Below are 23,789 nucleotides of genomic sequence, written 5' to 3'. Positions count from 1 at the left end.
GAGAAGACAGTTCCACAGTTGAGTAAAATCATCACTTTGTTGTCTGCGGGCTTAGGGCTTTCCAGCTGCAGTTCTTAGAAGAGAAAGTGATAGCTCTTGCGCCTGAGAACCGTTTCTTGGTCTGTGGTTGACTCATCAAAGATACCCAAAGCGTGGTGGGCCGCTCTGGGAGCGCAAGGGGGGAACTGCGAGGGTGCAGTTTACACGTCAAGACCCTGTTCTGTCTCAGCACATCAGCGGGCATGACGTGCCACCATCAGATTCAGCAGCTGGGGACAGCTTCTTTCAACACGAGCATGGACGGCGGTGTGGCCAAGATCTTTAGAGGTTCAGAGACAGAGGCTGAAGTTGAAAAAAAAACCCAATCACTCCACTCACTCATGTCATGAGAGTTCAAAGCGCCTAACCTGCACCTCGACTCAGTACCTGTCCCATTATTTCATGGCTAATCGTCCCAGACCTTACCTGTCACCATGTACAGAATCCCTGACTTCAGGGCTGAATACAATAGCAAAGCTCAAATTTACATGTAGATTTTCAAGAATCTTACTTACACTTGTTAGCCATCCTCTGGCATGTTATAATTATGCCTCCTGAGAAAATCCACACACTGAATTTCAAGAAAATTTAGGTTCCAAGATTTCTTAGAACTGCTGACAGTGATGATCATACGTCTTACAATGTTTATGGTCAGACATCTAAACAGCAGAGCAAAGCACGAATTAAAAATGCAAAATAACCTGATTAAAAGGACCTTTTTCCACGGGTCGAATTATGTCTTCTGTATTAAAACCCTCCAAGGCCATACTGACCTTCAAAGCACTGGTAGGGCAGAATCCTAGCACACAGAGGAAGTGCCCCAAAGGTCTTCAAAGTATAAAGCGATCATGTTGAAAATTTATTTTCTCATCTTTTCTTGCCATGCCTCTACTCAAAAACACTACCTTCTGATCTCATGCTGTTTCAAGCTGAACCTCCACTCTTGCCCCTTAACCACCCTAATTTCCAGGGCTGTTTGAGGTTCTCTAAAACTCTCTGAATGTTCCTGCTTCTGGACTACTGCTTCAGCTGCCCCTTGGCCTAAAACGCCACTTCTGTCTACCTTCACACATCGAATCCTCAGGGCTACCTGAAATGCTTCTCTTCCAGGCAGCGGTCTCTTCCTCCCCAGGCGCCAGGGAACGGCCCACCCCTGGGGCCCCCAAGGCAGCCTGTCTGGGCCCTTCCTGAGTTCTCAGTGCACAGCTTTGCAGCTGGTCATTTGGGACCACTTGATCCCTTAATTAGCTTAATCAGCTTCAAGTTCTTTGAAAGATGAGGCCAGTCATCTCTACACCCCCCAGTTCCCAATACACAGTGGGTGCAAAGTAAACTCTTTGAATTGTAGGACAAAAATAACAATCACAAAAAGCTAAGAGAAAAAGGTGGTTCCAATTATGAGGTAGCTCTCTTCTGCATACTCAAATAGCAGCAGCTGTTAAGAATATGAGCCTGGAGCCAGACCAACGAGGTCTGGATCCTGGAATAGCCACCTACCAACTGACAGACCACAGCATAGGCAAGTGATGTGCCTCTATGTACCTTAGTTTCCCTACCTGTAAAACAGGGAGAGAAAGAGACCTTACCTCCTAGGATTAACTGAGTTACTTACTATGCTTAGAACAGTGTATTTATATAGCACGGGCTCAATAAAGAAATCTTGGCTATTTTGACATGGTACAGAAGTTGTTGATTTGCTTTCTTCCCTAAATTGTAAACATCTCACCTTATTCATCATTATATTCCTAGTATAAGGCACACAGTGATTCACTTCTAGGTACACAGTACTGGCTTATAGCAGTCACTAAATGTTTGATAAAGAAAGCATAAATGTAGTTTATTGAAGATGTTTGAGGCAGATGTTATATATTTTCTACATATCTTAATGAAATACAGTTCCGACTGTCCATAACATTCTTCCTCGTCTTCTTTGCCTGACCAAACGCTATGCATCCTTCAGGTCTCAGATGAGATGCTGCTTCCACCTGGAAGCCCTTTCCCTAATCTCCTAATACCAGTGGGTTCCACGCTTGTGTAGGGCACTCCCACATCATGGCGTGCTGCAACATTTGGCTCCTTCCTGATTTTCCCACAAGAATGTGAGCTGGGTGAGGACAGCAACCATCTCTTACACACGACCAGAGCCTCAGCACCCAACACCATGCCTGGCACACGCAGGTGCTCAGTAATCTTATGGCCAGTTGTTTCTCTTTCACCACCAAGTGATACAAGGAGTCACTGGTGGGCAGCTAGACCAGTAATGGGACATCTTATTTGAACTCAGGGAACTCAGCACAGACCCACTCTCCACCAGAAGTGGCGGAGTGGGACAGGATCAAGAAAAGGGCTGAAGGTGAGAAAAGCCACTAGGCAGAAGAAGAAAAAAAATTTTTGGAGATGGGAAACTCCATCTCAGTATCATTGTCACCAAGATGGCAGGCGGAAGACTCAAGACCAATTTCCATCGAGGACACAAGTGACAGGGTCAGTCAACCCACTGCCCAGAAGCGGGAACTCTTGATTTTCACCTTGCTGGTTTACGTTAGCAGAATGCAAATTAATATCCTAGTGTTGATGAGAAAGCAACAGGGCATATGGCAATAAGATAAGAAATCACGCCTTTTAGTAAAGCAAGAGGCTCCGTAAGTAGCACAGTCTACGAGAGGAGAAGAGAAATTAACATTCACTCAGCACTGACTGGGAGCCAGGAGCCATCATTCAATCCTTTGTAGGAGATATTGTTATTCCCATAGCACGGAGGTGAAAATGGAGGCTCTAAAGCTGGTGAGACTTGCTAGAGTCACCGACGCGGCAAGAGGCAGAGTTTGCACTTGAACTCACAGACCCTCTGTCTCCAAAGCCCACGCTTGCTCTTTCCAGTTTCTTCCTCACCATGCCACCTCCAAAGTTTACAGCAAGTTTAAAGGAGAAATCTCAACATGCCTCCTGTACCTGGGACTTCTATTAAGAAGTCCACTGCATTTTCTCTTTCATAGCAAAGGACCACACAAAATACAGAAAATAGCACCCAAATGAAATGCACTCCACTGAAAAGGATCCACAATACCCTTGATGGAGGGTGGGGTGGGAGCCCAGGCATTTAATTAAGAGCCGGGGAGACTGGGTGAATATTAAGGGAGGAGAAGCGTAGCAAGTCGGGCCGTCATGGCAGATGGTGAAAACAATTGTCAGATAAGACAAGGGAAAGGGAATCCTTTAGCTGCTGTTATGAGCCCTGACAAAACATTAGCTCTCCATGACATGCTACCAGGAGCAGGGAGCGCAACGTGAGAACGCGAGACAGCCCGAGGTGGGGGCGCGATACTGAGAGGAGCGATGGAGGCTTTGACAGACGGGGCGGCATCACAGCAGGGCCTCAGGACCCACATCTGAAGGCAGGAAAGGCTTCTTGCTATCTCTTTCATCCATCCATTCCTTCGCTCTCTCATTCAGCAGGTATTTCTTAAGTACCTATTATGTACCTGACATTATTACATGTTGGAGATGCAACTGTGAGCAAAAATAGAGGCCATCTCTACCTTCGTGCAGTTTGCAATCTAGTGAGGGAGGCAGAGATTACTCAAGTAACCAGACTGCGACCCCTGCAAACTGAGGTGAGTGCTGTCAGTGAAGAAGCAGGGGTCTTCGTGTGCGGACGACACCGGAAGCTGACCTACGAGAGGCGTCAGGAAAGGCTCCCATGGAGGACCTGCTGCTTAAGCGAGCTATGAAGGATGAGAAGAACTACTCACATGAGGGCTGGCGGGGAAGGGAACACGCATGTAAAGCGCAGGGAGACGATGGGGAAGGGTGTGAGGCAGGCCAGATGGGGGAGGCTTCGCAGGGCTGCATAAGGGCTTCCTTATCCCTTCCAGAAAGAATCCAAAAACACCCTCCTACTGCAGAATGCATCCATCTGGTTCTTAAGCCAAGGCTGAGGGCACAGGGAATTCTCTAGAGCTTCAGCCTCCTCTGCAAGGCAGAGCTGCGCTGGTAGGGCTCCCGGATTCTTCGTGAGGTGGTATCATGCACCCGCGTGCTGATCCTTGGCTCTGTGCCCTGTGCATGCTGTCATTCCCTCCCACCATCCCTTCCTCTTTCCTCATTCATTCTGGCTCAGCTGGCATATCACCTCCTCCAAGAAGCCCTCTCCTAACTCCTTTCCTAAGCTGGCTTAGGCACGTCTGCCTATAGCTCCCTCAGTATCTTTGTGTATCTCCATCATGGTATAAAGTATTGCAATGATTAACCTAAGAGTTCAGTCACTCAATGAATACTGGTTGAGTTAACATACATAACAAGAGATTAATGTCCATAATATCTGAAGTGCTCTAAAAAACAAATAGGAAAATACAGAGACCTAGTTAGAAAAATGAGCAAAAGACTGAAATAACAATAGCTAATATTTATCAACTGTCTACAATATGCCAGATAATATGTGCTTTCTATGAATGAATTCACTTATTCTTTATCCCAGCCCCACAGGATATGATTAGATCTGCATCTTACAAATGAAGAGTCTGGCTCAGAGAGGCTAAGCAAATTGCTTGAAGCAATGTGGCCAAATGCCCTTGTCCACCTACCATACTGAGTGTCACCTCCTGCTACCTTGTTCTGTGTCTCTACCTCTCTGAGCCTCAGTTTCCCCACCTGGAGGCAAAGCCATTTCTAGCCAACCTTGTTCCGCTGCTATATTATTAAGTCGCTAAGTCCAAGAATCACTGAGGGGAGTAAATGCTATCCAGGTTGTCAGACAGAAGGAGTGAGGCTTGCCTACAGAAGGAGCTCAGCACCACTATTATAATCATTCCCGAAGACTGGCCTTTTGTGGGCAGTTAGGGCAAGGGCTGAGCTGTGGGCAGTTCGCCTCGGTGGGGGCGTTCACAAACATTGGCAAACTGATATTCATCACTGTTTTGAGACCCTCTGCAGACAATGTACCATCTCCCCTTACTGCTTGCACCTGGCGGGGCTTCCACTCCCCACCCCACTTGCTTTGGTTCACCACTGGTAAATGGAAACAGTTCCTAAGGCTTTTTTGGGGTGGTTGAGAGAGGAATACAGTTTCTGAGCTGGCAGGGAAAGTAGTCCATTTCCGAATCTTGACAGTGGTGGAGATTCTATCAGCCTCTTCCGGATGCCAAAATCAAATCCAGGATGGGGGAACCAACCAGGAGAGTCAACTTCCCCCTTGGATTTGCCATGTTTCAAGTTCGCGGTCAGATTTTCCATCACAGTCTGGCACTTTCCGCTCAGAGGCAGTGGCCAAGTTGGACTGATCGTCTCATCGCCACAGAAAGGGTTTTAACTTCATTCATTAGCACAAGTCACTTGCCATACTTCAAAAGACAAAACATAAGAACCCTTAAGGTTTCTGTTGTTGTTATGGGTTTAGAAAATGACTCCCTTTTGAAAAACAAAAAGGTTGGTCAAAGTCTGCTGGCCTGGAAGTGAGGGTTTAAAGTGTGTTAAAAAGAACAGCTGTCCCCAGGGAAACGGATACCTGCGTTAACAAGAGGCTGCAGAACAGACACTCTGTACGGACTCTGTGATTACTAGTGGCTTGGAGCTGCTGCCAGTGACACGTGGACTGTCCTGAGCCTGCTTCCTCTAGCTAGGCCTCTTCTGGGGATAAGCAGGGCCCCTCAAGAAGCAGTGGTGATTCTAATGGTCATGAACTGGGGTCAAGTTCAGGTCATGGAGTAAGAAGTTTCTGGCATAGTCACAATTTTGAAGAAGTACAGAGGGGACTGTAACCAGCTGAGGGTTATTCAGGACTCTGACGACCATTTCCTTAAGTGAAACCTACCTATAATTTCCCTTGCTCCTTCTCTCTTGTCTGTTTTGGAAATCCAAGTGGTACTGGCTTCCTCAAAGGAGTTGGAATGTTTTCTCTTTCGAATAAGAGAGGGATTATCTGTTCTAGAATACGTGGTAGACTTGACTATTAAACCATCTGGGCCTTGTGTGCCTTCTTCCCTGCTTTTTATGAGAGCTTGGTAACGACTGATTTAATAATTTCTTTAATAGTGAATGCTCTATTTGGGTTTTCTAGTCCTCCTTCAGTCTGTTTCGTTAAGTTGTATTTTTCTAGGAAACTGACCATTTTATCCAGGTTTCCAAATTGAACTGCATAGAGTTAGTCAAAGCATCTCCGGCTTGGAAGGATTATATCCTTCCATGAATAAGCAAAAGGGTGAGTCCAAGACGTGACTCCTGCCGCACCCGCATGCCCCACTCCCCAATCACAGCCTCTGTGTGTCAGACATCAGGACTTAGGAAGCATGTCAGTGGTCAGGGCTTAGGAAGCGTGTCAGTGATCAGGGCTTAGCAAGTGCCCTGTACTGCCTAGAACCCAGCGGGGCACTGATCTAGGGGCCAGCTCTGGAATCAAACTGCCTGGATTTCTCTCTGAGCTCCACCATGGGCCCCCTTAACCGCAGCCTCCTCCTCTACAAAATAGGCATCTCAACAGCTACTGCCCAGGACTGCTGTGAGGATCACAAAAAGTACTTTACTTTGGAAACTCCAAGGCCTCATCACCGGGAAGTCCCCCATGCTCTCAAACTTTCAACTTATCACTTTTCAAATCACAAACCTTCAACTTATAAATTCTCACGACTGCAGACTCAAGGTCCAGGTTGAAGGCACTTCAAATCTCCCCAATACCACCAGTGTGTATTCTCAATCACCATCTGTCATTTCTGTCTCAACCATCTTGGTGCTTATTTGTCTGGAACAGAGGTTCTGAAAGTGAGTTCCTAGACCAGTGGCAGCATGTGGGAACTTGCTGGAAATGCAGATTCTCGGGCACTCCTCTATATCTACTGAATCAGAAACTTGGGGTTGGCACAGCAATCCGTGTGGGGTTTTTTGGGAGGAGGGTTGTTTGTTTTTCTTTCTTTTTTTTTTTTTTTTCAGTTGTAGCAATCCGTGTTTTAACACATCCTCCAGGAGATTCTGATGCTGGATTCATGTTTGAGAGCCCTAAGTTCTCGAAAGTCATAGGGCATTTCCCATGCTCGTGCTCAGTTCTGAAGTGCTTTTAAAACATGGTTACTCCATCATGTTCGATGAAAGAAAAAACAATCATGTTGAAAGAGTGAGTAGGAAGAGATAAACAAACATTACAGAAGTAAATGCTGAGATAATTTTAAAAGATCAATGGAGAGAAAATGGCAAATGTTGCATGTTTGTGCTGGATGACTCATTCGATGATAGGAACAATTCTGAAAACACCAAACCAAGCAGTGTCTGAGATGCAGTGCCGGGACACGAGGAAAATGATCTCGAAATTCAAAGAAATGTTAACACGGGGCCGCAGAATCAGCATCGACAGTGGAAACTCACTGGCTTTGTGGAAATTTGGAGAAGGCTGGGCGTCCATGTGTGTTGAGACAGGGTGTCAGAGTGACACCCCATCTCCCTGTTAGGAATATTTCCACACATTAAAGGCTCATCCGAGTCTGTAAGGTGTTGTTGATTCTTTAGCCTATTTAGACAAGAGTCCTAATCAGTTCTCCTGGACCAGACCATGGAAGTTAACCCAGCAGCTTCTCCATACAGATGAAACCAGTCTGTTTTAGGGGAAAAAAAAAAAAAAAAAAAGGAATGCCTGGTAGAAAGTGCATCAGCAAGGAGGAGAAACTGTCAGGTTTTAAACCTTCGAAGGGCCAAATCGCACAACTACTTACAAGCTTAAAATCCAAGGAGTAACTCTGGATCTGCCACAAATGGATCTATGAACCTCTGCTTACAACCAAACACTTCTACAGAAATTACTGGACATACACACCCACGGCCATGACAATTCAACATTTAAAATGCATAACCTGCACCCTGTCCCCTGAGGTGCCAGCTCATTTGATTGCAGTGGAGCCCATTTTTAACAAGCTCTCCAAGGGATACCGAGGCAGATGGTCCCCGGACCAAAGAGCCGTATGTCATTACAGAAGAATCGGAATCAAGAGCAGTACTGAGTCGCTGCATACGCTTCACAAACATTGCCGGGGAAAATGCAGTCTGAAACCAAAACACCACCCGCCACAGCCCTGATTTAGACTTGTTCCCACAGCACAGATCAGGGAAGTCAGCAGTAAATGAGTAACGTGTTACATAAGTTGCTTTTCTGTATGCAGAAATTTAATCCACCAGAGAAAAGTTAAAATCATATAAAAAGCAACAGCCCACCCCCAAAACAAATGCTGGGGAAGCATAGCCAGGATCTCCCCATCCACTTTCTGCCAAGCAAAGATGAGCCCTTCTCGGTGCTGAAATCCCCACCCCCTCACCCTCTTGCCATTGAGAACTGGATCCTTTGATGCAGGTGGTCAGGGAAAGGGGACTTGGGGAGCGGGGAAGAGGAGGACATTCAGGGTTCCACTTGGGCACTGATACTAACTTTATCAAGGCTTCCCACTGGTTGAAAATAGAAGCGGAGCCTTGTTTTGTTTAACTACACCTCTGACCCCTTGCTGTAACGTTCTGGAATCATATGACACCCTCTATCTTAGGTCTTGTCCAAGAATCTCAAATCTCTCTCTCTCTCTCTCTCTCCTCCCCGCTCTCCCCACTCTCCTCTCTCTCCTTCTCTCCCTCTCACAAGGATTCCCAGTCTTTTCCTCGCTCCAGTTACCCCAAGACCTTAATAAGAAGCTAGTTCTAACTAGAGTGTTAAAGGCTGGCAGTGGTGGGGCATTTATCACCCCCAGTAACCACAGAAGATGTCAGTGCGAGTATGACGAAGGCATACCATGTATATAACATATGTGCCGCTCCTTCCAATGAGTTGGCCTCAGGAGTCTTCTCAACACTGACCTACAGACCTCCACTCTGAGCTTATTGAAGTATATAGATTGTAAGTTTCAGTGGGATAAGTCCTTATCTATCTTTTTATTACTCTACTCCAAGCAGCTATCATGGCGACTAACCTTTAGGAAATTCTCAAAATAATAAGTATTGAATTGACACCTGATGTGACATTTAATTGCCACCCCCGTATTGCCACAGTGCATGTCTCCAAATGCAGTAGAGTCACCTGGGGTGCTTGTTAAAAACCCATCTTCTGGGCTCTGCTCCACATGTAGTAAATCAGACTCTTTGGGAACTGCATTTTTAACAAGGTGATGGGTAAGGCTATACGCATCCAATCTGAGAACCACTGCCTTAACCTTACAGGGGAATCTCGAGGACAACAATACTGTGGGATGTGATTAAGCAAAAGGGCCCTTGGGGAATACCTGAAACAGAACACAGTAGAGGCGGGCAGCTTCCTCCTCTCTATCCAGGCATGGGCCCGAGTGGAGTAAAGAATATTCAACATGGGAAAAAGCGAGGCCATGAAGAGATCAGAGATGAGAAAGTTCTGGAGAAGTATTCTGGAGCTAAAGTTCTAAGTTACTGATCTCAGCAGGCTCTACCTTGCCTACTTCCCCTAGCGTGTGTGGCATGCCCCATCATCAGATCATGAACCGGGGGCATAGACAAGGCCCAAGGATAGAGAGAAAAAGGCTAGCAGCCATGCCTCGCTGTGGAAAGTTGCATGGAATGAGGCATGCACCTTCATCTAGACTTCTTCAAAAGTCTGGCTTCTCTCCTTCGCGCTGTAGTCTGGCAGCTAAGTCAGCAAACCATCCTCTCGTATGCTTCTCCTCTCACTCTTAGGGTGGCCACATCTGGAGCAGGGCAGGGGGCTGCTACCAGCCAGGAAGCACGCGCAGGTCCCCTTTGTCTGCACCCTAGGAGCCTCAGAAGTTCCCCTCACCAACCACCATTCCCAAGACAGGGAATTCCTCTGCTGCAGGCAGCTGTCAGAGGAACATCAAACATGAATGTTTGTGCCAGGTCTTGTTTATAAAAGCCCACTTCTCCCAGAGAGATGAATTTTTAAAACAAACAGCATTTACATATGTTAGCAGGCAGAGTCATGTCAGCATCAGGGATACCCAGACAGAAGCGTGAATCAATCTGGGGCAGAGACTACTAAATAAATCCTGTTTGGGTGAAATTCCTCTCTAGAGAAAGAGAAACCTCAAAGCAAATTGCTCAGATTCCCCAGGAAGAGTCCCTGAAGATGTCATGCTCTCCCCAGCGGGGCATGCCCTGAGCACTCAGAACTCTGAAAGCACCATCACCCCACCCCTCCAGGATCTCTCCCAACCCACCCCACATCCCACCACATCCCAGCGTCTCTATTACCACACAAGCTCTGGTTCCATCCAGGACATCGACTATCTGCACACGTGCAGAGTATCTTGACACACCAAGGCTTAAGATTCTAGCAGCTAAAGAGAAAAATGCCACCACATAGACACACAAGTATCTGAGAAATGAGGGGGTGCGCATAACCGGTATGGACAGTTAACCTGGAAGACTCTGCCATGAAGGACTCGGTCAGGGCGCCATTTGACTACTGGAGAAATGTCAGGTTTGGGAGCTTGAATTACCTGGGTCACTACCTCCTCTGTCCTTAATTTTGCCTGTGGGGACTTGGTCAGGGGGAAGAATTCTATCATCTTTGCTGTGTTACTTCCAGGATGGAAAAGGAGTTAGGTGCAAACCAGAAGAATTAGCACAGGACAGGAACAGGGCAGCATTTAGGACCTGTTTCAGAAACGGGGCCAGATCATGGAGGACCAGACACCAGCCCAGACCTCTGGGCTACACTGCCGGAGGCCTGAGGAGCCCGAAAGCAAGGGCTCTGCGGGACATGAGTCTCAGGTCCTGGTGGGTAAGGACTTTGAGCTAGCCTCACAGGAGAAGCTCTAGAGTGGTTACCATGACCTCGAGTGTCTTCAAGTGCAGTCGGGAATTTTCAACCCATTGCAGGCCTTGCCGGAGCATCAGTGGCTGGCCCTGCGCCCCTGCATGCATAGGTGTCAGTAACCAGTATGGGCACGTGACCAAGTCCACATGGTCCTCGGAGGGAGAGACGAAGGGAAAAGTACTGCCTAGCTAAAAGTCAGGGATGGGGTGAGATATGTGTATCTCCCCACGAAGCAGCCATCTGCCATGGCAGATGCAGGAGAAAGACAAGACACATACCAAGCCCGTTCTCTGCCACTGCAGCATGGTTGACATCACACTCGCCCAGGTCTTGCTCTCCGATGTCATTCAAATCCAAGCCAGGCTGGTGGGACCCATTTCCTAAGTGCCTCTCATCCTTCTCAGAACCGGTGTCTCCGTTTTCCATGCCATTTTGAGCCTTTTTCAGGGGCATTATTTGCAAACCACTGGGGGTAGTCCTGTAAGACACTGTCTTGGCGGCCCTATCACCTCCTGCAGGGGGCTTTGCTGGATACCCCTTCTTCGGCTTGGACAGGGAAGGGGTGATTCGCTTCCGTTTGTGGGAAGTCCCTTTGCTCTTTGCAGATTCTGACGGTCTGTGAGAGAGTTTCTCCACCGATGAGCCTCTGCTGTCACGCAGGAGCTTGGAGGCGCTGGCCTGCTTCCCTGACTTGATCCTCTTGTCCTTGGACACGTGCAGCCCATTGAATTCATCGATAAACTCCTCACAGTGCAGCAGATGGTGTTCTGGCTCCCACGTGTCCTCTGTGCTTCCGTAGCCTTTCCATCGAATGAGATACTCCCATTTTCCTTTCTTGTTCTTCCTCTTGTCTACAATCCTTTCAACCTGGGATATAAGACGAGAGTCAGAAAAGAGAGAGAGAAAGGGAAAAAGTCAGTCCCAGACAACAAAAACAGCACAAAGCCCTCAGGATAAAGGCCGTGGAGTGAGCTGTTCAACGCAGGAAGCTGACACTTCCAGGAGCATTTAAGATGGCTGGTTTATTTTAGGACATCACTGAATGGAACCAAAGGTTCATGGTTGTTTCCCATGACAACGTAATGACGCCTGGCTGGTGGCATCCGCCTGACCAACCAAGGCTTACTCTTGCTTGAAATCACACTGTAAGTTTTCACTAAAGATCTTTATTCTTCTCATTGCACCAAAGTAGAATTAGACTTTTAAAGACCTATTTGGTGTTGGTTTTTTACCACAACTTATAATAATAATAAGTAACACTTACCGAGTACTTACACGGTAAGCACTATGTATATGTATCCTTACTTATACATAGTAAGTATAATCATTACTATTACTATTACTAAATGTTGTGCCTGGACACCCCTATTTCATTTTCTCCTGACAAAAATCCAATGTGGTAGGTATTCTTTCCATCCCCATTTACAGTGAGGAAACTCGGGCTCTGAGAGATTAAGTCATTCAGCCAAGTTCCAGGCTAGTTAGGGCAGAGCTAGGATTTGAACCATTCTCACCCCAGATTTATTTTCTTAATCACTAGGCCAAACCAACTCTCAACTACAAAAATCATATTGATCAAAAATGACTTGAGTCGACAAAGCCCAACTTCCCCCGACACAGGGCCCCAAGCTACAACACAGGGAGTGCAACTGTGAGGCAAAGAGACAGGTAACATTTGTTGAGAGCCTATGATGTGCCTTGCATAACCCCATGGGGTGTACGATATTATTACTACCATCTGATAGATGAAAGGACTGAGGACAAGGCAACTCGCCTACAATGCAGGGCCAAGAGGTGGTGGGGGTGAGATTGGAACCTATGTATCTGTCTGGTTCTAAAGCCATGTGCAACTGTCTTCAAACCTTCAAATGTAAGCAAATATCGCCTGTCTTCAAGTAAACCCTTAGAAAAATGCCCGTCTTAATGCCAATAACGGTATATTTAGGTGAAGGGTATGTGAGGGTTCATTACTCTTTCAACTTTGCTATGGATGTGGAAATTTTTTTAATTAAAAAATGACAGAACACTCCAATGTTCTACCAAAGAAAAGCAAAATTTCAATGAAAGTAAAAAATTATATTCAAAAGCTTATTCTATTTCAAAGTCAACATAATATACTTTTCTAGAATGAAATTTTGACCTAATGACATTAAGTAATAATTAAAGAATATATCCTCGAAACATACAAAAAGAAAAAATAATATGAGAGAGGAGAAGTGGATAGTTATAGTTGATAATTGTTGGAGATGGATAATGGGTATGTGGGGATTTATTATATGACTGTTCATGTTTATATGTTTGAATTTTTATATGTTTAAAATTTTTCATGATAAAAAGAAAAATTTGAAAACCGAGATTGTCTCTCTCAACAGAAGCTATGCAAATTAAATGATTCATCACTTTGCACTTAATAAATGTGTAAACAGCAGAGCCATCCTGCCTCTTCATAATACTGCTTCTTCATGGACAATTTTATTTGTTTCCTTAATTGATTTATCTCAAATCAAACTGGCCTGTTTATATAAAAATCTCTTTCCTTACAAAATGCTCTGTGAACATCTGTTTTAGATTTAGTACATAATTTTTAGATGTATCACACAAACTCTATAACAGTTTTAAAAAGTAAAATCACATTGAACTAATTCAACTTCCAATCTTTGGGTCAAGGAATGGGGCTAGTTGAGTTTGCTTCAGAAAGTCAAGAGTGTTTCTGGAAGGGCCTTCAGCCTTACACATTTGAAGGATTTTGAAGGGGGAAGTCCTCCACAGGTTTACAGAGAAACAGAAGTGAACAAGCAACCTGGTCCTGCCTGAAATAGTAGCATTCCCAAGAACACCAACCAAGGAGAGTCAGGAGCAAGCCCAGATATTTCTTTGGAGCTAAGGGATTTGTGGTATGAAATTCTCCAGCTTCAGAAAGCATATGGTTGGCTCCCAGGATGGAGAAACTTCTTCCCCAGGATGAAGCAGAAAACTAGGCTAGACAAACAGCCAACACAGTGGATTGGTGCATGTGTGGGTGGGTGGATGGAAGAATGGATGGAAAAATGGATGGTTGAGTGGATGGACGAACAGATGGGAGGATAGTGAGATCAGTGAATGCATGAAAGGATAAATAAATGAACAGATAACTGGATGGAGGGGTGATGGTTGAAAGGGTGGGTAGAGAGGTGGGTTCTAAAATAAATGGGTGAATAGATAGATGGCACTCACTTATCCAAATGAGCTTAGCATAGTACTTAAGAACACAGGCTATGGAGTAAGACTATCTGGTTTAAATATCTTGCTAAGCCTTTTATCATGTATTCTTGAGCAAGTTACTAACCCTCTTTGGGCCTCAGATGACTCATCTAGCAAGGGGGAAATAACAGCATGTACCTCATAGGGTGGCTGTGGAGAATACACAAATAAGCAGTTTTGCATTCCACAGTAAAGGTCACTTAATCTTGCAAATCCTCCTGTGAATACAAACCTTGGTGGCATTTAAAGACAATTTCCCCATCCTGCAGAATACGACCCCTTAGAATAACCAATTCCTCCCTGAGGAGAAGAGAGAGTACACCTACTTAGATAAGTTCTTCCCAGTGTGGGAGATGGCTATCCAGAGCAGGGCTGCTTGAGAAGCCTGGGAGTCTGCAGGGGTGCAGTATCTACAGGCCTGTTTGGAGCCACACTGGGGTGGCGGGTGGTGGGATGAAGACCTTGATTTTTTTTCCTCCCAGATATTAGAGGATCGAGTCACAGGGTCACAAGCGTCACTTTATGGGGGACAAAAAGACCACTGCTCCCACCTCTGGTCCCATCCACAAATCCATGGGGTAGTCTAACAGCCATTTTCATTTAAATTAACCCAGTACTAAAGATGACCAGTATTAACAGGATCAACCCTGTTAACAGCCTGATATACAGGGGCAGAGAACTCTTAGCTCTGCTACTTTCTGTCCAGATGACCCCAGGTAAGTTGCTCAACCCCTGTGGCCTTCAGTGTCCCTGTTTGTAAAATAGAAATAGTGGTAGTTATAACAGCTGCTACCTTTCTTGGAAGAAAGAAAGGAATAAGAAAGATATAGGGAAAGTAAAGTGCCTTGAACACCACAAAGCACTATAAGGAGATGAGTGGAATTGCTCTAATATGTATGAAATGTTAGTTGACAAAAGTACTTTTGTATACAATTATTTCCTCCACGTTTAAACGTTAAAAAAAAAAAACTGCTTTTTTCAGGTTTAGAAAAACAATTGCTTTTTCTGAAAGACCAAAATATCCAGAAGGAGCTCAAAGAAAGCTGGCTCCCAAATACACCATCGTACTTTGAATGTGCCATCTCCTGAGACCTCATCTCCTTCTTCATATGTGTAGGTTTTCTAACCCTCTTCCCCTCTTCTTCAGAGCATCTCAAACAGAACCAGAATTCTAATTCGTTCTGTTGATAACAAGCCCACGTTCTTTAGGACTCGATCTTGCGTAGGATTGCAACATTCTGCCTGCAAAAAACCCTTTCCTCCCCCTAAGCTGCCCCAGCCACTTCCACTATTCCCTAACTCCTCACACACTGCTTAAAACAGAGACTTGGGCCTCCAGGTGATGGCAGCTCTTCTGATGCCCCACTCCCATCCTACCTGCACAGGCCACCTGCAGCACCTGAAGCCCAGTCCCTTCCAAGAGACAGACAATCGTCAATTCCCTTCCCTTGTCCACGTACGTACTAACCACTGCATGGATAATACTTAAAAATCCTGTGCTGACTCACACCCGCCAGCTTCTTTCAAAGATTAGCAATCTGAGATCCTGAACTATTTCTTAGAGTTCAACCAAATCATTAATTAACATTTACTCTCTGTGATCCCAGCTAAGATGAGATGCCATTCTACTGCTGGTAGGAGCAGGAGAATTCTGATGCAGTTATTAGTGGTTCCACAATGACAAGTGGAAGGCTGTCTCATTAGGAATAATAATAATAACAATCAGCATTATTGGTACATGCTAAGTTCCACAAACTGTGCTAATAAGTATTTATAAGGTGTTAGATTTCACCTTCATACCCAGGCTTTCATCTGGGTATTATTATTCTCACACCATTTGACAGGTGAAGAGATTGAGGTTCAGAAAACACAGGTAATTTTCCCTGGATCACACAGTCAGTAGGTGGATAGGCAAGACTGGAACTCTAGTTCATCTGACTCCTGAGCCCACATTCTTAGCCACCTGGCCACACCTCACCAATGGGAAACCGTCAAGCTAGTGGGGGACACAGCCCTTAAACGAGTGAGCACAAAGTAACATGTGGGAACAAGTGGCAGAGAGCTCCCTGGTGGGGACAAGAAAGGTGTCGTGAGAAAAAATGGCATCGGCGTTGAGGCTACTTCAGATTGGATGGGCAGGATGGTTCCTCGGCGAAAGCACCATTTAAGCTGAAACCAAACTGTGCCTTCAGAGATGGACAAAATCTAGACCAGTGAGAGGCCATACCAAGCAGAGGGAGGTCACTCTGCACCTTTCACTGGCAGGCTAACCAAACACTCTCACCACTGCACATTTATTCAGCATTGATTAAGGGCCAGACACTGCTGTATGTGATCCCTATGTATTAACTATTTATTACATATACGCACTCATTTAATCTTCAAAATAACCTAACAAGGCAGATAATTTTCTTTTTTATAGAGAATAAAATGGAGGCACCCAGAACTTAAGCGCCTTGGCCAAGGCCTCGCCTCTGACAGGCAGCAGAGACCTAAGACTTGATCCAATGTGTCTTGGCTCCAGACCCCATGCTTTCAATGACTATACTATATCCACCTCCCACTCTGGTCCAGTGGGCCCAACCTGACTAAGGCTGACAGCATATCTGCAGCTTCAAATGCTTGCCCTCGACTCCTGCCAAGGTCACAGAAAATCAACAGCACCTTTATATGGCTTAGGAGCAGCCTCCTGAGCTTGACTCTCCTGGAGTCCCCTAGCATGCCATGTGGGCCTCCCTGGCTCCCCATTCTGCTCCAATTCTCCATTGGTACTTAGAAAGAGACGAATCATCAATCATACTCTCTATCCCAGATTTCCCACCAAGTGGAAACATCATATAAAAGTATAATAATTCGGGAACCCAGGATTACCAAAGATTTTCCAGACTCTTGAAGGAATGCCCGCACACCAGACGGGACTGGGTAGAGAAACTGTGCATTACAAGTGCACGTCTTAACCTCTGAATGCAAAGAGCAAGGCTAAAAAAGAATAAAGAAGAATGCCCACGCCTGCTGTCTGCCCATGTACACCAGAGCAGCCATCCCTAGACACTCCCCGATTCCGGACCTCACACCATACATCCACAAGGACCTCTCTTGCTGCATCCTTTCAACATCCTGGGACAACTCCCTTGAGGGTAGAAAGGCACGGGGGCCTCATCATTACAACTTGAGGTATGAAGGACTTGGGAAAGATAAAGATGAGACGATTTCTGGGAGCAACTAGGTGTTTCTGGTCTAGAAGACCGATTGCTTCACTTTAGTTTAAACAGATGCCCACAAAGTAAGACCCCTCCCTTTAGGAGGTAGAATTTAACTCCTCTCCCCTTGAGTGACTTCTCCCCTTGAGAAGGCAGTATGAACAGGTGGTGTGTCCTGCTCAGTCCAGCAAAACTACACTAAAAAAAGAGACCCAGAAATTCGGTTCAGAGCCATGTAATTCAATCTAGCCTCCAGGTGATGGTCTGAAGGGGGAGCTCAGTAGCATCCAAGTGATAAGGGGGCCAACATAAATTTCCACACCCACTCTACTAGAAAATGCAAAACCAGAGACCTCTCTTTCATAAGAATACACAGACAAAAACTGGTAACAGGAACATCATCAGAAGATATAGAAGAACTTCTAAAGCATAACAGAATATGATGCTAACTAAAAATTCTCAGTAAAATCTAAGAAAAACACTACTACGCATTTTTTGACAGCGTTTATGTAGTCTTTTCAAAGACTACACAAAACATGACCTCTGTTTTTAAAAGAGAGAGAGAGGGAAAAAAAGATAAGCGATGACATGAAACCAACAGGTTGAGGAGAAAACCGAAATGAAAGACTCATTTACACTAAAAAGGATGTAAGGAAACCAGAGGGAAAAAGCAAGTAAAAAAATCAAATTCCCATTGGAACCAGGAAAGGACAGAATCAACATGCAGAATATAAAATCAGCGATATAGACAACATACTTGAAAAGCTCTCCAAGGCTGCAGAAGAAAAGGACACAGAGATTTTGAAAGAAAACATAAAAGGAAAATGAGAATAGATATCCAGGAGACTCAACCGATTTAAGTCTGGCAGAGGAAAAAAATCCAAATGGGGCAAGAACACTAATAAGGCATAATAGAAGAAATCTCTATACCTTGAGTCTGTAGGTCAAAAAAAAAAAATCTTAGTGATGGGGGAAGCAAAGGCTGAGAATAAATCAACTTATTTTTATTCTTGCAAAACTTCTTAATTTTAAAAAATTAAACTCCCCACCCTCACACTGCAACCTTCCCCTGTCCAAAATGAAAGGATAAATATCAGGCAGACTTGAAAGAATATTAAATACCAGATCACTAGTTGTAAAAATAAATATTGTAAACTTAAGAATTCAAAAGCCAGTCAGTGGACCTTCAGATGACGATATCTCCTGTGTTAAGCGACAAAATATAAACTACTCATTTAAAAACTGAGCCTAAAGGATCTTGAGCCAGAAAATAATAAAAGTATTCCAAAAAAGTAAATAAATAAACCTCAAATGAGGGGAGTCAACTGAAAGAGCTCTCAATGGCCAAAGCTAGAATAATTTGAATAACAAAATAAATAGTGATAATACCACATTTCTAACCCAAAGAATAAACTATCCTCGATTTAGCTGATATAAATAAATGAATGAATGATCAGAAGTTGGCCTGCATGCCAAATCCGGCCTGATGCCTGTTTGTAAAATTACAGATATATTGGGACGTACCCATGCCCATCCATTTATATATAACCTATGGCTGTTTCACAATACAAAAGTAAATCATGTAACAGAGACTAAGGGCCACAAAGTCTAAAATATTTGCTATCTGATTCATTACAGAAGAAGTTTGCTGACTTTAGAATAAATAACAAATGGAGAGAAGGGACAAATAGTCCTTATAGAAGAATTCCAAATAATAAATATAAAAAGATTACAGGAAATAGAAAAATCACTATTAGCACAGTAATAACACTGCAGGCAATATCCACTGAAGAATGCTAAAATTCATGGGTAAAAGCTTAAAGACAAATAGGATATTTGCACAGCCTCACAGTATCTCCTCTGACAGGTTTATTAACCACCTTGATAGTTTAAACAGATGCCCACAAAGTGAGACCCCTCCCTTTAGGAGGTAGAACTTAACTCCTCTCCCCTTGAGTGACTGGACTTAATGACTCCTTTCTAACAAAAAGAGTATATGAAGGAAAAAAATAGTAACTATATGGTGGAGAAACCTGGCAAACACAAGTGATCACGGTTACATCACCTGTGATAAATCAATGTTGATGTCATGTATATTCTGATATGATTCACTGAGAAGGGTGTAATTCCCTAAACATATAAGCACATGAGAAAACATCAAACAAATCCAAATTGAGGGACAATCTACAAAATACTTGACCACCAGTACTCTTGAAAAGTGTCAAGGTCATGAAATGTGAGAAAAGACCAAGATACTACCTTAGAGGTGACTGAAGAAAAGTTACAACTAAATGCAATGTGAAGGTTTCAGTCAAGATAGCAAAGCAGGAAAACACTGTGCTCGCCTCCTCTCATGACCACATCAAAATTACAACTAAACAACAGAACTAAAATTGTCTTTGAGAATCACCTGAGGTCAAGCTGAAGAGAAGTTTTACACTAAGGAAATACAGATGAAGCCAGGTCAAGACTGGTAGGAGGGGTGGAAACACAGAACAGACTGGTCCCCATACCCACGTGTGGTGGTTAAAAATCAGAAGACATATCTCTACTGCGGAGATACCCCAGAGGAGTGAGAGGTCCCAGCCCCACACTAATAGCTCTCTAGCCCAGAATTCCAGTGCTGGGAAGATGAGTCCCCACAACTACTGGCTAAGAAAACCTTCGGAGATTGTGGCTGAGTGAGAAGGAGGGTGGCTGGAGTGCCAGACGCTCCTCTTAAAGGGCTCGATGCTCCTCTTAAAGAGTCTGAACAATGATTTACTCAATGACAGACTCACTCACTGGGGCAGCTGCGCGAAAAGCGCCAAGGACATGCTGGGAGGAGATGAGTTGTCTGGCCGAGGACTGCTTCCACCCAGACAAAAGTGCTGGCAGAAGCCACTGTTCCTTTGTTGAGCCCTCCCCACACCCAGCAGGAAGATGCAGGCAGGCTTCATAACTGAGTTTCCATCAATTGGCTAACACTGTTCACCCCATACCATTGATTCCCTGAGACCCTGACCCATGCAACCTGTGGGATCACCCAAGATGCTTCCAGTGGCTTTTCCATACAAATGCTCTGTCTTGGCTCATGCTGTGGACTTTCCTAAAATCTCTCAAAGGTTTTCACAAACCCCAAACATGCAGCGCTGGCCTCAGCATGCTCCAAACATCTTGTAAGCTAATAGCCCAAGCCTGACATTAGTGGCAACCGGCTTCAGTTCGCAGCTTAGCCTCTCCCAGGCACCTCCAAGCCTGACACAAGTGGCAACCATCTGCAGATCACTTGGTAGCTCAGACCAAGTGGCTCCAGGCAGGGCACAAGTAGAGGCTGACCTTGGCCTACACGAGCCCCTCCCAAAGGCCCAGAACCAACACACCTGGTGGCCAGCTTTAGACCACAGCAGAGACCCACCCAACCACCTTCACAAATAACACACCCAAAGGATAGACTGGGCAGGCACCAGAAGCCTGCACAACACCTACTCTGCTGTAGTCATGGCCAATCCTAACAAACAATCAGCCTTCCACTAATGCGCAAACAGCACCAAGGCTAGACTACACACAACCCACACAAAGAACATACCTGCAGCATTCGGCTCATGTGATCAGGGAAACTGTGCCACGGGGTCTCACGGGACACCTACTACATAAGGTCACTCTACTAAGACCAAGAGACACAACAGTTCTACCTAATACATTGAAACAAACACAGGGAAGCAGCCAAAATGGTAAGACAAAGTAACATGTCTCAAATGAAAGAACAGAATAAAGCTCCAGAAAAGGAATTAAACCAAATGAAGACAAGTGATCTACCAGATGAAGAGTTCAATACGCTGGTTATAAGGATGCTCGATGTTCTCAATGAGAACTTAAATAAATAAAGGAAACATAAAAATAGAGATAGAAAACATCAAAAAGAACCAATCAGAAATGATGAATACAATAACTGAAATCAAGATTATGTTAGGGGAAATCAACAGTAGATGAGATGAAGCAGAGGACCCAATCCGTGATTCAGAAGATTAGGTAGCAGAAAACACCATTTCAGAACAGCAACAAGACAAAAGAATCCAAAAAAAAAAAAAAAGAGATAGTTTAAGGGATCTCTGGGACAACATGAAGCATACTAACACTCCCATAGTATGGGGACTAGAAGGAGAAGAGAGAGAGCAAGGAATTGAAAACTTATTTGAAGAAATAATGACGGAAAACTTTCCTAACCTGGAGAAGGGAATAGGCACAGAAGTCCAGGAATTGCAGAGTCCCAAACAAGATGAACCCACAGAGGCCCACACCAAGATATATCATAATTAAAATGCTAAAGGTTAAAGACAATGAGAAAATCTTAAAAGCAAGAAGAGAAAAGCAGTTAGTTACCTAGAAGGGAGTGCCTATAAGATTGTCAGTTAATTTCTCGACAGAAACTTTGCAAGCCAGAAGTGATTGACAGGAAATATTCAAAATGATGAAAAGCAAGGATTACTCTACCTGACAAAGCTATCATTCAGAATCTAAGGACAGATAAGGAGCTTCCCAGACAAGAAAAAGCTAAAGGAGTTCATCACCACCAAACCAATACTACAAGAAATGTTAAAGGGGCTTCTTTAAGAAAAAAGAAGAAAAAGATTTTTTTAAATGTGAATAATAAAATGGCAATAACTACATATCTATCAACTATTACTTTAAATGTAAATGGATTAAATGCTCTAATCAAAAGACAGAGTATGTCTGAATAAATAACAAAGCAAGACTCTTACATATGCTGCTTGCAAGAGACTCGCTTCAGATCGAAAGATACATACACAGACTGAAAGTAAAGGAATAGAAAAAAGTATTTCATGATAATGGAAAAGGAAAAAAAAAAAGCTGGGGTAGCAATGCTTACACCAAATAAGATAGACTTTAAAACAAAGGCTATAACAAAAAGCAAAGAAGAACGCACTAATCCCACTTCTGGGTATTTATCCAAAGAAACCCACAACACTATTTTAAAGGTACATGTGCATCTATATGTTCATTACAGCATTGTTTACAGTAGCCAAGATATGAAGACAACCTGGGTGTCCATCAATGGATGAATGGATAAAGAAGAGGTGGTACATATATACAATGAAATGTTACTCAGCCATAAAAAGGAATGGAATCTTGCCATTTGCAATTATCTAGAAGGTATTGTCCTGAGTGGAGTAAGTCAGACAAAAACAAATGCCATGTGATTTCACTTATATGTGGAATCTAAAGAACATAATAAATAAACAAACAAAACAGAAACAAATTCATAGACACAGAGAACATTTTGAAGGTTGCCAGATGGGAGGAGGGTTGGGGGGATGGATGAAAAAGAGGAAGAGATTAAAAAGTACAAATTGGTAGTTACAAAAGTCATGGGGATGTAAAGTGTAACATAAGGAATACAGTCAATAATATTGTAATAACTATGTATGGCATCAGATGGGTACAAGATTTATTGAGATGATCACTTCATAACTTATGTAAATGTTTAATCACTATGTTATCTACCTAAAACTTATATAATATTATATGTCAACTGTAATTGAAAAATAAAAATATCATTTAAAAATAAAAAAATAAATGCAAAGTGGTATCCTGGATTGGATCCTGAAACAGAAAAAAATATTCATGAAATTACCTAATAATAATAAGTCTGTAGTTTAGTTCGCAGTGCAGTACTAATGTTAATTTCTTCATTTTGATAAATGTACATGGTACAAGACATAAATAATCGTGAAAGTTGGTTAAGGGGTATATGGGAACTTGTGTACTATATAACTCTTCTGAAAATCCATAATCACTTCAAAAGTGTTTTTAAAAGCACAAGTGTGAGTTGTACTAAAACTTTTCTTAAAAAGCATCTAAATAACAGTAACAACAATCATAAAACCTAACAATTATATACTTATTTGCTCATTAATGGGTTTAAAGAATGAACACAAATATATCAGGCAGGATCAAATTTTGTAAAGAATATCAAAGTCAAATTGAGGAGCGAAATGCATTAAATTTAATTACAAAAGATTTTTTTGTAATTAAAAATACTCACTAAATTCATAAGTCATGAACTTTTCAGCATCAAATAACAGAGCAAAAAAATAACTTTAAAAAATTCGACAAATTGACAGAAGCAATTGAACTGAAGGTTTAAACTCAACACTTTCAGACTGAGATAGATGAAACAGACAGAAAATAGGTCTGTAAAGAATCTAAATTATGTAAATATGGTTAGTCTAGTAAATATTGCATATATTTGCATCAGAAATAAATTGAAAGCGAGGAAAGAAAAAATTCTCAATCAGTAACTTAATATCCAACAAAAATATCTTTCAAAAATGAAAAAGAAAGAATTCCTCAAACAAAAACTAAGGGAATTAATCTCCAGCCAACCTACTCTATGGAAAATGCTAAAGAAATTCTTCAGACAGAATATGATCCCAGACAGAAACTTAGATCTACACAAAGAAATAAAGAGCACCAAAGTTGGGATAAAAGAAGGTAAATATAAAACTCTTTTTTCCTTACCTTTAATTACTCTAAAGTTAAAT

General features: G+C 43.4%; 1 protein-coding gene across 1 annotated transcript in view; it reads right to left on the bottom strand.

Annotated features, from left to right (window-relative positions):
• The window catches only part of CDYL2 (chromodomain Y like 2), a gene marked incomplete at its 5' end in the record, with an annotated part of 169,327 nt that overhangs the window by 44,743 nt on the left and 100,795 nt on the right, over positions 1–23,789 (bottom strand). The window contains one exon of the mRNA XM_023528592.1: positions 11,083–11,671. Within this exon, the coding sequence (XP_023384360.1) occupies positions 11,083–11,671 (589 nt within the window). The remainder of the gene's footprint in view (positions 1–11,082; positions 11,672–23,789) is intronic.

The sequence above is a fragment of the Pteropus vampyrus genome, unplaced genomic scaffold (genome assembly GCF_000151845.1).
Source record: "Pteropus vampyrus isolate Shadow unplaced genomic scaffold, Pvam_2.0 Scaffold29, whole genome shotgun sequence".
Classification (NCBI taxonomy): domain Eukaryota; kingdom Metazoa; phylum Chordata; class Mammalia; order Chiroptera; family Pteropodidae; genus Pteropus; species Pteropus vampyrus.
The sequence above is the reverse complement of the archived record's forward strand: the minus strand, read 5'-3'. Positions and strand labels throughout refer to the sequence as shown.